The sequence below is a fragment of the Cygnus atratus genome, unplaced genomic scaffold, assembly GCF_013377495.2.
Source record: "Cygnus atratus isolate AKBS03 ecotype Queensland, Australia unplaced genomic scaffold, CAtr_DNAZoo_HiC_assembly HiC_scaffold_102, whole genome shotgun sequence".
Classification (NCBI taxonomy): domain Eukaryota; kingdom Metazoa; phylum Chordata; class Aves; order Anseriformes; family Anatidae; genus Cygnus; species Cygnus atratus.
The window spans coordinates 39,371-52,442 of record NW_026109695.1 but is presented as its reverse complement, the minus strand read 5'-3'; the positions used below and the strand labels follow the sequence as shown (position 1 = coordinate 52,442).

General features: G+C 36.9%; 1 protein-coding gene across 2 annotated transcripts; it reads left to right on the top strand.

The window, feature by feature from the left end:
* The first annotated feature begins 1,439 nt into the window (after positions 1-1,439).
* On the top strand, positions 1,440-12,439 carry LOC118257479 (ankyrin repeat domain-containing protein 10). Of its 2 annotated transcripts, none has more exons than XM_050716625.1 (3): positions 1,440-4,159; positions 7,861-7,956; positions 10,792-12,439. In XM_050716625.1, the coding sequence occupies exons 1-3, from the start codon at positions 4,123-4,125 to the stop codon at positions 11,256-11,258; spliced, it is 600 nt and encodes a 199-aa protein (XP_050572582.1). In that variant the 5' UTR covers positions 1,440-4,122; the 3' UTR covers positions 11,259-12,439. The 2 variants fall into 2 exon arrangements, with proteins under 2 accessions (XP_050572582.1, XP_035421433.2); XM_035565540.2 differs by having other exon boundaries at positions 3,521-4,159; positions 10,774-12,439.
* Positions 12,440-13,072: the final 633 nt, after the last annotated feature.

Here is a 13,072-nt window from a genome sequence, read left to right as displayed (position 1 = left end):
CTGAAAGGATTTTTAACTTAAAAAAAAAATCAAGGATGGATGGAAAAGAATTTTTTTCAAGAAACATGAAATTTCCATCCGTCTTGTCCAAAGATTTGCATTTTTTTCACTGCTTTTCTTTTGCAACCCAAGTCTTGAAGTTGGTTTTAGTTAAAGTATCCTTGATGTAGTCAAATTGTTCTTGTAAGCAGCTGTGAGAAATGAAGGGATGTGCCTTTCATGGGACATCTCTAATAACTGAGGTAGTTGACAATTTACTTAATTATAGTGATTACCTCTCTGAGTTTCCTTTTTTTAAACGATGCAGTCTGTGTCATATATAGACTGCTTAATATCCAAAAGAATCTTCGATTATTTCTCCTCTTTTTTCACCTGATAGTTTGCATAATTGCAGTTCATAATCAAGGACTGACACAGAGATAGATTGCATGTAAGAGATTAAACTCCTTATGTGTCTTATACGTGGTCAGTGCAGTGAACCATTTCTGTTTTCCTTTCCATAATAAAGTCTGTTTACATTAACAGCTTTTATATTAGTTTATGGACCTAGCAGAGCTAGCTGCTTCATTTCCAAACATTGGCATCATTTGAGGTAATTTGAGATTCAGTAGAAGTATTCCCAGTTCCTTGTAACTGCTGCTGCAACAGGGGAGTACTACTCAAAGTCCAGATTAGTGCTTTTAAAGAGCGGTGGAATAGATGTCTGAGCTTTCTTAATTCTTTCTAGTATTCCACTTCAGCGTTTCTAGAAAGGCTGTATTAGACTGGATTTTTCTGTTATGCACTCAGAATCCTCACAGCGATGGCATTACTTCTTATTTAATTACATATTTTGGAAACACTTCTTGATGAATTCATGTCATAAAGCTATTCCAATCTGGTAAAACTGTGATACCTGTTAAGGGCTTTATCTTTCCGATTTATGCGTGGGCTAATTGAGTTTGCCATTTTTTCTTACACTTATGATGAGCTAGTGTAGCATGGCTAGTTCTTTTAGCCATTTGTGTTCCCACTGACAGGTGGTTTTTTTCCTAGAGAAGGCTAAAAAAGCTGCTAAAGTAGTAGAACGTTATTTTTCTAGATTGTTTTTTGAGAAAATGAAACCTAAAGTTTGTGCCATTTCTGTTGACTTCTGCTTTTCTCCTTCCTGAAAATATTGGAATACAAGCACGTTTAATTGAAATGTGAAAGGATTTGAAAGTCCTAGAATAATCAAGTTTCTATTAAATCACAGAACTTGACAACTGAATGTAGAAGAATTCCTCATATTATGCCCACTGAGAAGAGGGCAGAAAGAACTTTACAGTTGTTTTCTCTTGAGTAGCAGTTGGCGAGCGAGTTTCTAGAGTCATCTACATCCCCTTTTATTTGATTTTACTTATATTTTTTCTTCTTTTTTTGCTAACTTCCTGACAAAGTGAGTCCTTGTGAAATTGTTAGGTTAAATTCAGACTCAGATTTTTAAGAGAGAAATTTACAAACTCTTGGAATCAAGAATGTTACATCCAATCTGCTTGAGTCCTTACAAAATCTATGCAGTATTTCTAAAATACTTCCTTAGGACAAGTACTTTTTTGTTTGCCTGTTAGGAATAAGGCGTTTAAGAAGAAGTGGGGAGGGGAGAGATCTAAAAAAATCTTACTAAGTTGATTACATGTTGAAATCTGTCAGACATTAATTTAGATCTCATTTCTTTTGTTTCTGGGAAACAAACTTTCTCAAAATTTATTACATTTAGCCTTACTCTTGGGTCTTAGTTCATACATCTCCAAATGCCTCTCGCAGCTTATATCACCATTACTTTGGGAGATGGTGACTTAAAGTCTGTCTTACAGTTAAATCTTACAGTCTATTTTTATGTCTTACAGTCCATTTTTCAAAGCAGAGATATACTGTTCAGGAACATTTGCTAAATGGTAGAATTATTATCTGTTGATGTTTTATTAAATTAGGTGTTCAGTCAACACCATATTGTTTTGGTCATGTTTTTATCTTTGCATATCTTTAATTTGCTCATTTAGATTTCTTGTATTTTCCTTTTTGGGCCAGCAAATTTAAAACAGATTAGAGAGAATGGAGTTATTCACTTTGTTCAAAATCAATATTGAAATACTTTATCTGTATTGCAACACAAGTAAATTAGAACAGAAGAGCATTGAATGCTGGTTAGCAGGAACCTCAACAGGCCATCTAGTGTAGCATTGGAAAGGATCGACTATATTTCACAGAATTTCTGGCCTCATAGTCTGTTCTTAAAAAGGAGGAGGTGAGAAAACACTTTGCAGATTCAACAACCCTGACTAACTTTATACTCTGAAACTTTCTCCTAGTGCATTATTTGAAATATACTTTGCTCTTATTGATCCCATTCATTTACTGACAGCACTGGATGCACAGAACATATTAGTCTCTTTGCAGCTGTCTGTTAGGTGTTTGAAGCTAATATTGCTACCCTGAGATTTCATTTCTTTTGACCAAATAGTTTTTTCAGTCTTCTAAAGTCTTGCTTTCTGGGACGCTCTTTGCTGCTGTTCTCTGGATTTTCACTAGTAGTCCAAGTAAGTGATCACTTAGAATAATTCTAGAATGGAATGAAATTACCCTGATCTTCCTAGTTAATAAGCTTGCTGATTCTGTAGTATTTCAATTTACCCTTCCAAATCTTACATAATGTAGCTGTATCCATTTATGGAATTAGTCTTGCTGTAATAGTTTCTAAAGATTTTTCTGGTCTTTCATTGTTATAGGAAATAAATTGCAGTGTTCTAGGAAGTAAAGCTGAGCTTTGTTCCTTGTGTTCTTTGCATGAACTAGATTGAGTTTTCTACTGCATATGAGTCGCAACAGAGGAATCAGGTCTATTCATCTTCTAAATTCTCATTCTGTGGATAGTCTCTTTCTGGATTTTGAAGTCTTAGACTTCAAGTACTACAGTATATGCTGTAGTATAAACTACTGAAGCCAAGAAACAAAAATCCATTTTTCTAACTAGTTAGCTATGTTTGGAAAGGAGGGAAAAAATAGGAAAGATACATTGGCATCTTTTGCTTCACAGTCTAGTTGTGTCATTTCTAGCCTTCTTGTTGCCAGTTCTCTGCGCTTCCTTATGACAGGATTCTGTATTTCTAAGCACAGACATACTGTATGTTTGTGTAAATACATGTCCTACAGCATTCTTGCAAATTAAACCTCCACAAGTCTACATGTCTTATCTGGTTTCATTTATAAGCTCCCTGATATATTAGGATATTCAAAATCCAATGCCATTTCTCTTGTACATGGAAAAAGTCTTGGTTCAAATAACAAAGCAAGTCCCAACACTTATGATGTCACACACTTTGAAATAAGAAACAAACCAGGAAAAAAAAGAAAAACCTATAAGCAAAGCATAACTAAGTATAGCATCTTATTTTTTTTCTATGTATGTGTATATTTTATTGTTAGGAGGAACAGTGATGTTGTTGTTACCTTAGAAACCAGAATGCCATGGACAATTGCCAAGTCATGTTAAGCTTGTTTTGAGTATTTGATCTTTTACTCAAGATATAGATTGCAAAATAAACTGCAGAAGATGGTAACGTTCAAGGCTTAAATCAGTCTGAAGTTTATGTAAAGATCAGGTCTTCAGACTATTTTAGAATAAAGCGTTTTGAGAAGTTTAAATAGGAAGATGCTTTTTTAAGGCATATAGTATATTGATTTTATTTTAAAGTGTTTTGTCTCCCAAATTTTGCTTAGAAGCCAGATGTATGTGAGAAAAGTTAAGTTAGTTATAATACTAAGATTGATAACTAATTTCTTAATGGAAATTTGCTAAGTGTATGCTTTCTCTCATCGCCAACAGATAGATAGTCAGTAAGGGCAGCAGCAGCAGCCAGCTAGGTTGATGAATGAGTGTAATTCAGTTTCTTTGTATTGTACAGCTTGAGAAATGCCAGTGGCCTGACAGCAGCAGACCTTGCACATACCCAGGGCTTCCAAGAATGTGCCCAGTTTCTCTTGAACCTCCAGAACTGTCACCTGAATCGTTACTATAGCAATGGCACCTTAAATGGGGTTCATCAGAATGCAGGTCCCAATCCATTCAGTGGTGGGACAAGTCGAAAGAGATCCTTTGAAGATATGGAGTCTGCTGGAGTAAAGAAAGCTAGAACGGAAGGTGAGACACTAGAGGTAAAAGGGATGGGGTGATATTGTTGCCAAGAAAGGAAAATAAACATTTTAAAGCCTTTCAGACTGGATGTTGAGTATTATTCACAAACTCACCAACATATTTAAAATACATATGAATACAAAAGGTAGGTAAATAAAGCTTTCCATCCTTTGAAGAATATACATGTGCCATAAGATCCCTGTTAGCATCTTGGCATGTTCAGAAATTTCTATTTCCGGAGAGTTCTGCAGTTACATGATGCCAAGAATAACATGCAGAAGAGCAGCAGCTGAAATTAGCTTCTGTTGCTTCCTCAATTTCTTCTTGTTTTGGAGAGCAACATAATATTGCCTTAATTCACAAAGAAGCCTGGGTGTTCTGATGGTAATTTTCCATTTCAGGATTCATTCACACTTCAGAAACTGTTTACTAGGCAAGATGGATGAAATAAATGTGATGCAAAAACGTTTCTCAATTGATAAAGATTGTATCTGTGACATTAAGTGAGCTTACATTAAATCTCCAGGATTTTGTTCCAAGGGGAACGGATAAGTTACAGGGAGATGTCAGACTAGAATGAATCTTGAGGATTCATATTCAGCCTTGTACAATGAGGATAACACTGCTTCCCCTGCCAGCCGTGATGGAGTAGTACCTTGATAGTTTTGGTGGCTGTATGAAGAAGTCTTTTTTTAATTTTATAAATACCTTGAATAACATGAGAGAGAATATCCTCTATTCCATGCTATGGTCATCCCATTAAACTTATTAAAAGGAATCCAGCATTCGGTATTCGAACGTTTGTTGTTCCTACATCCAGCACTGGGAGAAGGACTTGGCAGGTCATCACTGAAGACACTTTCGTCAGTTGAAGTTCATGTTGGTCTAACAGGTGTGGCTTCCAGTAAGCCAAATAAAATGGGCTCAACTGGTGCTTTTAATTCCAGTTAACAAGAGTGGAAATGAGGCCAAAACAATGTTTTAAAATTGATATAGACAATATTGATGTCATTTACGTTGTCCCTCTGTAGTATTTGCTTTAGTACTTGCCATCCAGCCACCATTTCAGCTATCCCAGAATCGGGCATTAACATGGGACTCCATGGCCAATCATAATTAGGGTATGCTGCTTTATGTGGTTGGTCTAAACTAAATACGTTCCTGGTGGAGAAGAGAGCCTGTGCAGTTAAATGGAAAGGGGCTTTTTTTGTGTTTTTTTTTTTTTTTTGAAGAGTTGTTCCTTCTGAATGTTCATAACCAGCAATCTCTTAGTTTCAGAAAATTCTTCCAATCTAGTCACAAGGTTGTGTTTCCCCAAAATGTGCAGGAGTGGCGCTAGGCAAGCTATTTTTATAATATATGTTGCCAAGAAATAGCAGTATCTGCATTTCCTTTCAGCATAAACAGTTGCAGCTGTGGATGGGGCAAACAAATAAAATATGTTTAAGTGAATGAGGTCTCCTAACCAAAAATGGAGATATTAGAGTAGAGGAGCAGTGTGGGTAATTTTTGAATTTTTTTACAAGTATGATTTTTTAAGACCTTTGCAACCAAAGGTAAGTGCTTTGCTGCATTTGCTTGAAGGTTTATAGAGTAATTAAGAGGTGCATCCAAACCGTTGAAACTGAAGTTTCTGATCTGATATGTCTGCCTTCAAAGGCATCAGCGTCAGAAATATCTATCATAATAATGCAGAAAGTCTGTTGGAGTGGGAATGAATCACTGGTCTTGAGGCACTTTGTAAACAGTAAAGGTGAGTAATGAGAAGTCGTCAGTATATCTTTGTGCTTAGCTAGCCTTTTTACAAAACAATACCAATTTTTTGGCAATTTTGCCCTTATCAAAGGCACACTCTCCTATTGTCCTTTACTTTAAAACTGTTTGCATGGGAGATTCTGGATTTCAAAGAGTGCAGGCGCCCTGTGTTTGCTGGAAAGGGTAGGGTTTTGATGGCCATACCCTGAATTAGATAATCACTCCTTTGGAAAAATCTATACATCGTGCCTAGGCACAGCATGTGCCCCTTACAGTGAGACTGTAGGCAGTAGAGTTGGGAGAAATACTTGAGCTGTGCTTCACCCTTTGTCCTGAAATAGCTAAACTGGGCAGGGGGCAAGAGTTACATACACATAATTTTGTTTTTATGCACACATATACCTGCTATCAGGCACACAATATTAAAGTCCTTTGGCTTCAAAATTATGCAACACTGATACGTGATACACTGCGATGGAAACGAATTACTCTCTGCTATTGGAATATAAAAATGAGCACCATAAGCTGAACTTAATGAATGCACATCTGTAGGCACTCCTGGTGCAGGACAGCATTCAGAATGTACACCAGATAGTTTTGGCTTAGAAACATTAGCAGGGTTTTACGTCCATTTTTCTGAAATCGGATCCAGCAACTTCTCCCTGCTTCCTGGGCTGCTTGGTGCACAGGGTCAAATGCAAAGGTGATGCACACCAGGCCAACCGATCGCATGGGTGCGTTTGTCACAGTCCTGTCCCTGTCCATCTAGCTCGTGGCCCTTGGCAGACTGCCCCGCGTGCTCCACACAACGCTGGCTTGCTGTGCGCAAGAGGTGACCCGACTGTATCAGCATCGTGGCTCTCAACGTGGCTGCTGCTGCGTGCCCTTTGCGGGATGGGACAGGGAACAGTGCTGGGTGTACCCTTGGATGTGCCAGCGTGGAACTGCATGTCATATTCCTCTGGGTAGCTGCAGAAAACACCTTTCCCTTCCTGGTTTAGGGTGATGTGAGGTTCACTGATCCAAGGCCCTGGTCTCCTTTAAGCCCTGTGTGAGCTCTTTGGCCCTGAAACACATTCGTAGTTGCTGAAGGTTCCTTACGAACAAGAAGTCTACTAAAATTTCTGTTGTGCCCAAGGTAATGCAAGTTGACTTGCAGTCTGCTAATGTAGCCCTTTAAAACATAATGGTGAGTGTATGCAGGGTACAAAAAGGTGAAAAGGTGTGTTAGTGTCAGTGTGAGAGAAGTGCAGGATCTGCTGGGCTAATACCGGAGGAGTACCGTGGCTGGTAGCTATAAGAGACAGTGCAGTCAAGCCCGTCTGGCTTCTTAAAGCATTTCATAAAGCATTTCATAAAGCAGTCTAGCCACTTTTTGGCTTTATCAGAAAAGAGATCGGTTTGTTCAGCTCTTGAAGGGATCCCTGGAGCAGTCTTGTGTGGCTCGGACTTGGGTTTCTGGGAACTGGGAGTCAAGGAGGGAGCAGTCCCAGCTGGCCAGGCAGACATCCTCTGGGATAGAGACTGCTTTTTATCCATCGGGCACGCTGTAAAGCCTAAAGATGGGTAACCTAAATTGCTCTTTAGTCAACCTATTAGTACGTCAGGCTAATAACTGCTTGATACACAGGTGCAAAGTCTGATAGGTGCTCTGGTAATTCTCCATTTTGAGGGATGAAAATGGAAATGCAACTACTGAGCATTTGCTTATTGCACATTTGGAATCTCAAAACACATCAGAAGCTTTCAATGGGCAGCCTGGTCTGTTGGGAGGTATCCCTGCCCTTGGCAGGGGGGTTGGAACTTCGGCTTTAAGGTCCCTTCCAACCCAAACCATTCTGCGATTCCAAGATTTCTATGTAGAAAGTTTTTTTAATAACCAAAATACTCACCTGTTGGCTGAATGTTCAAGTGTGCACCAGTGACTAAGCTTACCTCTTTTTCTTAACCAGCTTACAGCTTTGATGGCTTAATACCAATGATGAATGGAGGAGTTGAGGACGATGCTGACAATATGCACGTTGACAGAGAGTTTGCTGTTGTATCAGGTGGGAGTGGACAGTTTCCTGTTAACTACAACAACATTCAAATGGTTGAAGACACCAAACAACAGGAGAGTAGTTCTGTTGGACCAAAAGAAATTGAAATATACACTGTTTCTGCAATGCAAACGCCTTGTCGTTGCAAGAACCAATATGCATTTTATTTTTAAGTATAAGACTTAATTCTTTAATTTTGCACATTGTCATCTAGAGTCTCGAAAACTATTGTATTGCTGTAACACCCACTATTCTGGGGTTTTAGTGGGTATCTAAAATTAGCTGTTTCATGACAAATATTGTAATGGTGAAAGAGAAGGTTTGTTAGTAGTTCTCAGATAAACAGAAATTGACAATGGCTGTTTCACTTTTAACTTAAGGCTTGTGTTATGTTGTGCCTTGCTTTTAGTTGCTATGATTTCAGGTTAAAGAAATTTCAGAAACAATTTAAATGAATCATTTCATTTCCATTAAATAGATTTAATTGCTAATAAGATTTGATAGGGAAACATTGTAGCACTTATATAGCTTTGAAAATAATATAACAACTAAACTATATTCAAAATAGTTCAAAAAATGCTATGTAGGATAGTCTAGACATACATAGTATGTTTAAAATTTATTCAGACAGCAATATAAGTGCAGGATCCTGCTATGAGCAAATCTGTGGTTTTTAATGCAAATAAAAAGCTGCATATTGCTGGTCTTAAACTGGTATTTGGAACTAAAGTACCTTGGAAAATTGTTTGGACTTTGTACGTTGATCTTCATGAAACAGTCATAATGTTAGTAGTGTTAGTGAATATTAATGGTCTAAGATTTTTTCAGGGCTGCTGAATCAAGACGCTTTTGGTAACCCCGGGGTGTTTATAGAGTTACTATTATAGTGCGTTATTATTATATTGAGAAATGAATTTCTTAGTGTGTTCTGTGATAAAAATGTTTATGCTTTGTACCACAGATCAGATTCGCCAAAGGGAATGATAACGGATAGATATTTTAATATATTAGAAGTAATATATATACATATATATACAGTCAGTACTTAAAAAGTAGATTATGATATTTTCCAGTGATAATTACCAAGTGTTCTTATTTATGGAAAAACGATTGTCTTTCATGAATATTCTCTATACTATAGGTGCTAATTTTTAAAAAGTAGTAACATTCTACAATTATCACTAGAATTATTCATTACCTACTTTTGCATATTAACTAACAATAGTGCCATTTTTATTAAATTTGATTTGGCAAAGCCAGCCTATGAGGGTTTATTTTTAAACAGTTAACATTTTGCACTTTTCAGTTAATAAACACTATCTGAAATTCCTTCTGTGCGTTTTCATCACTGAAGTATTAGCTCTGATGTCTTGATGGGTTTGGGTGCTTTTTTTTCACTTTCAGTAAGAATTTGTGGTTAGCAAGTTCAGTTGATGTTGTTATTTTAACTCATGTAGGGATGAAACAGGAAATTCCAGTTAGTATATCCACCGAGTTACAAAATTAATACATTTCTTGGCATTGTGTATTGCTGTATGTGAAGTATCAGTATCGTAATCCATATTTCAAATCATATCCATGTGGAGGACTAATAGAGAACCAAAGCTTCTGGTTCTTCCTTGTCAAACAGTGGTACTCATAATACATCACTTAAGCAAAAACCCAAAGTTTTATAATTGTGGAAAGTTACCCGCAGACTAATTTATGGGCTTGATTTGGAAATACAGAGTGAATACAACCCTGTTTTGCACATAGGTTTATGCATTCGTGTATACTCAAACATATGTGCACGTATCCAAGGTCAAGAACAATGTAAAATCTTCAAATGTCACCTTATAGGTCTGTATTTCTACATTTGCCTTGCTAATCTTTACTAGTAGGCATTTTTAAGGCAGAATATATCATGCAGCTTTTGAGCTAGTACTTTTGAGTACCACTGCAAAAAAATACATTTCAGACACACTGCTGAAATCTGTTAATGGAAATAATAATTATTGTACTAATTACTAAATTCAAAAGAGAAATTGCTTTAAAACAGTTGTCTCTTTTTTTGCATGCACATTTTTAGAATTTTGTTTCCTGCCATTAACCTTTTTTAGTCTTCTGTGCACTCTGCTGTTGCTATTGTATGGCCTTTTGCATGTGGATTGTACAGATGTTACTATAAACTCATTAAATATAAACCTGCTCACGATCTTATCTAGCAGGCTGCTAGATAAACTGAAGTACTTTCTGAATAAAGGAACTTTGAAACATTTTATGTTAGCCTCCCAACATAATATTTCTTTTTTTTGGCCTACTTCAGAGTATACCATGCTGTGAGAGTGACCGCTGAAAAGAAAAAAATAAAAAATAAATAAAATAAACACAGATTAATTATTACTGAAAATAAAATAAAAGAAAAAAAACAACTCATAACCCTCTCACAGATACTCAGTTCTTGTACATATATAATGTTTTATCCCAAGAGGGCATTACATTTAGGATGGAAAGAAGCCTTTTATTCCACCTTTCAAAATGCTGTCCGGAATGCTGCCTGCTACACTTGTTTCATAGAGTTAAATGAAATCATTTCTGAGCAGTTCACCTTGTCTTTGAAAGATTAATACGAGTATATTTGCACATTGAACGTAGGTAGATTTTGACATCACAATCCTTGACTCAAGCTTAGTGATCAGCTCTCCTTACTTTGAACTACCTATGTTGTTACAAATAAAGAAAGGGTAGATTTATTTACAAAGCTGTGTATGGAAACTTTTTAAAATCAGTGGAGTATAGTGGAGACATTTTGATGTATTTCGATTTATTCTTAATTTTTGGTGACAGGTGTATTTCTTAATGCAGATATGAATAGCAGTAGCTCCATATTGAATGCACTGACAAATGGATGTGCCATCAATGGACATTTGGATTTCACCGCCGCGCAACAGCTCAGTGGGATGGATACCAGGCGTGAGGAGTGTTTAACAATAACACCTAACGGAATCATTCCTGGAATAACTTCTCCCGGTAGGCATCGAATTCATACCAGTAATGGCACCGAGGAGCCGGAAAAGGCCATGAATAATCCCACTGATATGTGTGGGTCTCTTCATCTGAATGGAAGCCCGAGTAGCTGCGTTTCTAACCGGCCCTCGTGGGTGGAAGACCCTGGAGATACTTTGCACTATGGACACTACCATGGTTTTGGGGATACTGCTGAAAGCATCCCCGAGCTTAGTAGTGTTGTTGAGCATTCCAATTCTGTTAAAGTTGAACAGAGGTATGACAATACTGTCTTAGGCACAATGTATTTGTACCATGGTTCCTAGATCAATGACCTTTATATCAAATGCATATTGAAATTGCTACCAAATGAATCTGGGGGGACAAAATCCTCACATAGCATTAAATTTGAAGATTGCAACTTATTGCTATTTTTACACTTTGTTTATATGAAAAGTAAACCTTTAATTTGACAGCCTTATACAATAGTTGTAGTTTGTTGCATGTATGGGGCTTATTTAGTGATAAAATAGGTGCTGTTATGATGGAATGGTTATTTTCATTTTTTATGGAATGTTCTGGTTTTGTATTTTTTTATTTCTCAGCTTGTGAACACTATCTTTCCCTTTTTAGAGCTGTTTCCCCTTTTATTAAAACAACGTTTAAATGAATTTTGTGAAGAAAATGTTACATATGTGCATACTTAGAAGTAAAGATTTTCCTTTTCCCTATCTTCTGCTGAAGCTATGGTAGCAATATCAATGCCAGCTATCACTATGCAAGGTTGAAAAGTGGCAATCTTACAGAGCTTCTCTGACTTTACGGTTTTGTACATTTGTTCAGTATAATTAGATGTTCATCTTTACATTTTTTAAGCAAGTTGTTTAAAAATGCAGAGACAAAATTTGGAAAAAGTTAAACATTAACTTTTCCGTAGCATAGGAGTGCTTTTTATTGTTGTTGGGCTCTTTGCATTATAGAGTGGGAAGGTGGGTTGCCTTTGTTCAGTCGCAGTTGGGTGTGCCTCAGGTTAGTTCTGAATTTGTGGCATCTTCCTTTTGCTTCTCTTCTTTATGTGTATGCTTGATATTTTACCATAGCTCACAGACTGGAGGCATGTTGGCACTGTTCTGCTTTGTATGCAGTTTAAAATTACTGTTACTTGTTAGAGAATTTGCCAGGTCAAAATATTTGAGTTTGACTGTCTTGGATATACATTTATTGTCCTTTTTTTAACATGCTTTGAAAATGTAATGTTGTGTACTCTGGGCTATGCTCATGGATATACATTGTATTTAAAGCTTAATACACAAATCAAAATTCATATAAGTGCACTATATGAGCACTAATAATATAAGTTGCTGCTTTGTGATATGATAAATGAAGAGTGGGTGGGAAGAATATGGTAAACGAGATAAGCCCTCTGAATTGTGTTGATTTTTTTGTTTGTTTTGTTTAAAAAGGGATCTTTACAAATTGGATTTAAAAAATAAACATATTACATTGTATCTGAATACCGTGTTTAGACATATTATTTTTGTTGGCAATTTGAGCAAGTTCTTAATAGCTTTAAATCATGTTTCTCTGTGATCTTTCTCAGTGCAACTGTAGAACTGCTTAATTTTGTCAGTGTTTGGAAGCAAATGTGAACAACTGAGTAAGTTGTCCTTGACTGAATCACAGAAACACACACAAGATATTCTGACTGTAAAGGTTGTATCAGCCCTGAACTGCAAAAATAGGTTAAAAACACTGGCTGTCTGATTTTCCTGGAAACTGTACTCTCCCTTGAACATTTTCACATAAAATGGTACAGACTGCAGAGAAGTCAATATTTTAAATACACTTTACACTCCGTGTGGTTCACCATACGATACCCGCGGTGTATTCAGATGGAGAGCTGCATTCTCGCTGAGCTGCACTGGTAGGAAAATTGACCGGGCATTTTGCAGATTGTTGGCCAGACCAGCAAAATTCCTTGGTGTCTTCTGGAGACAAACAAGATGATTAAAGAAAGGTGAATCCCACCTGAGACAAGCTATTTCTGGCATGCATGTAACTATTTGCATGTGCTTGAAGAACTGCATCCGGGCTGTGTTCTTAATTTAATTTGCTGATGTGGTGCCTAGAGGCACGTGCT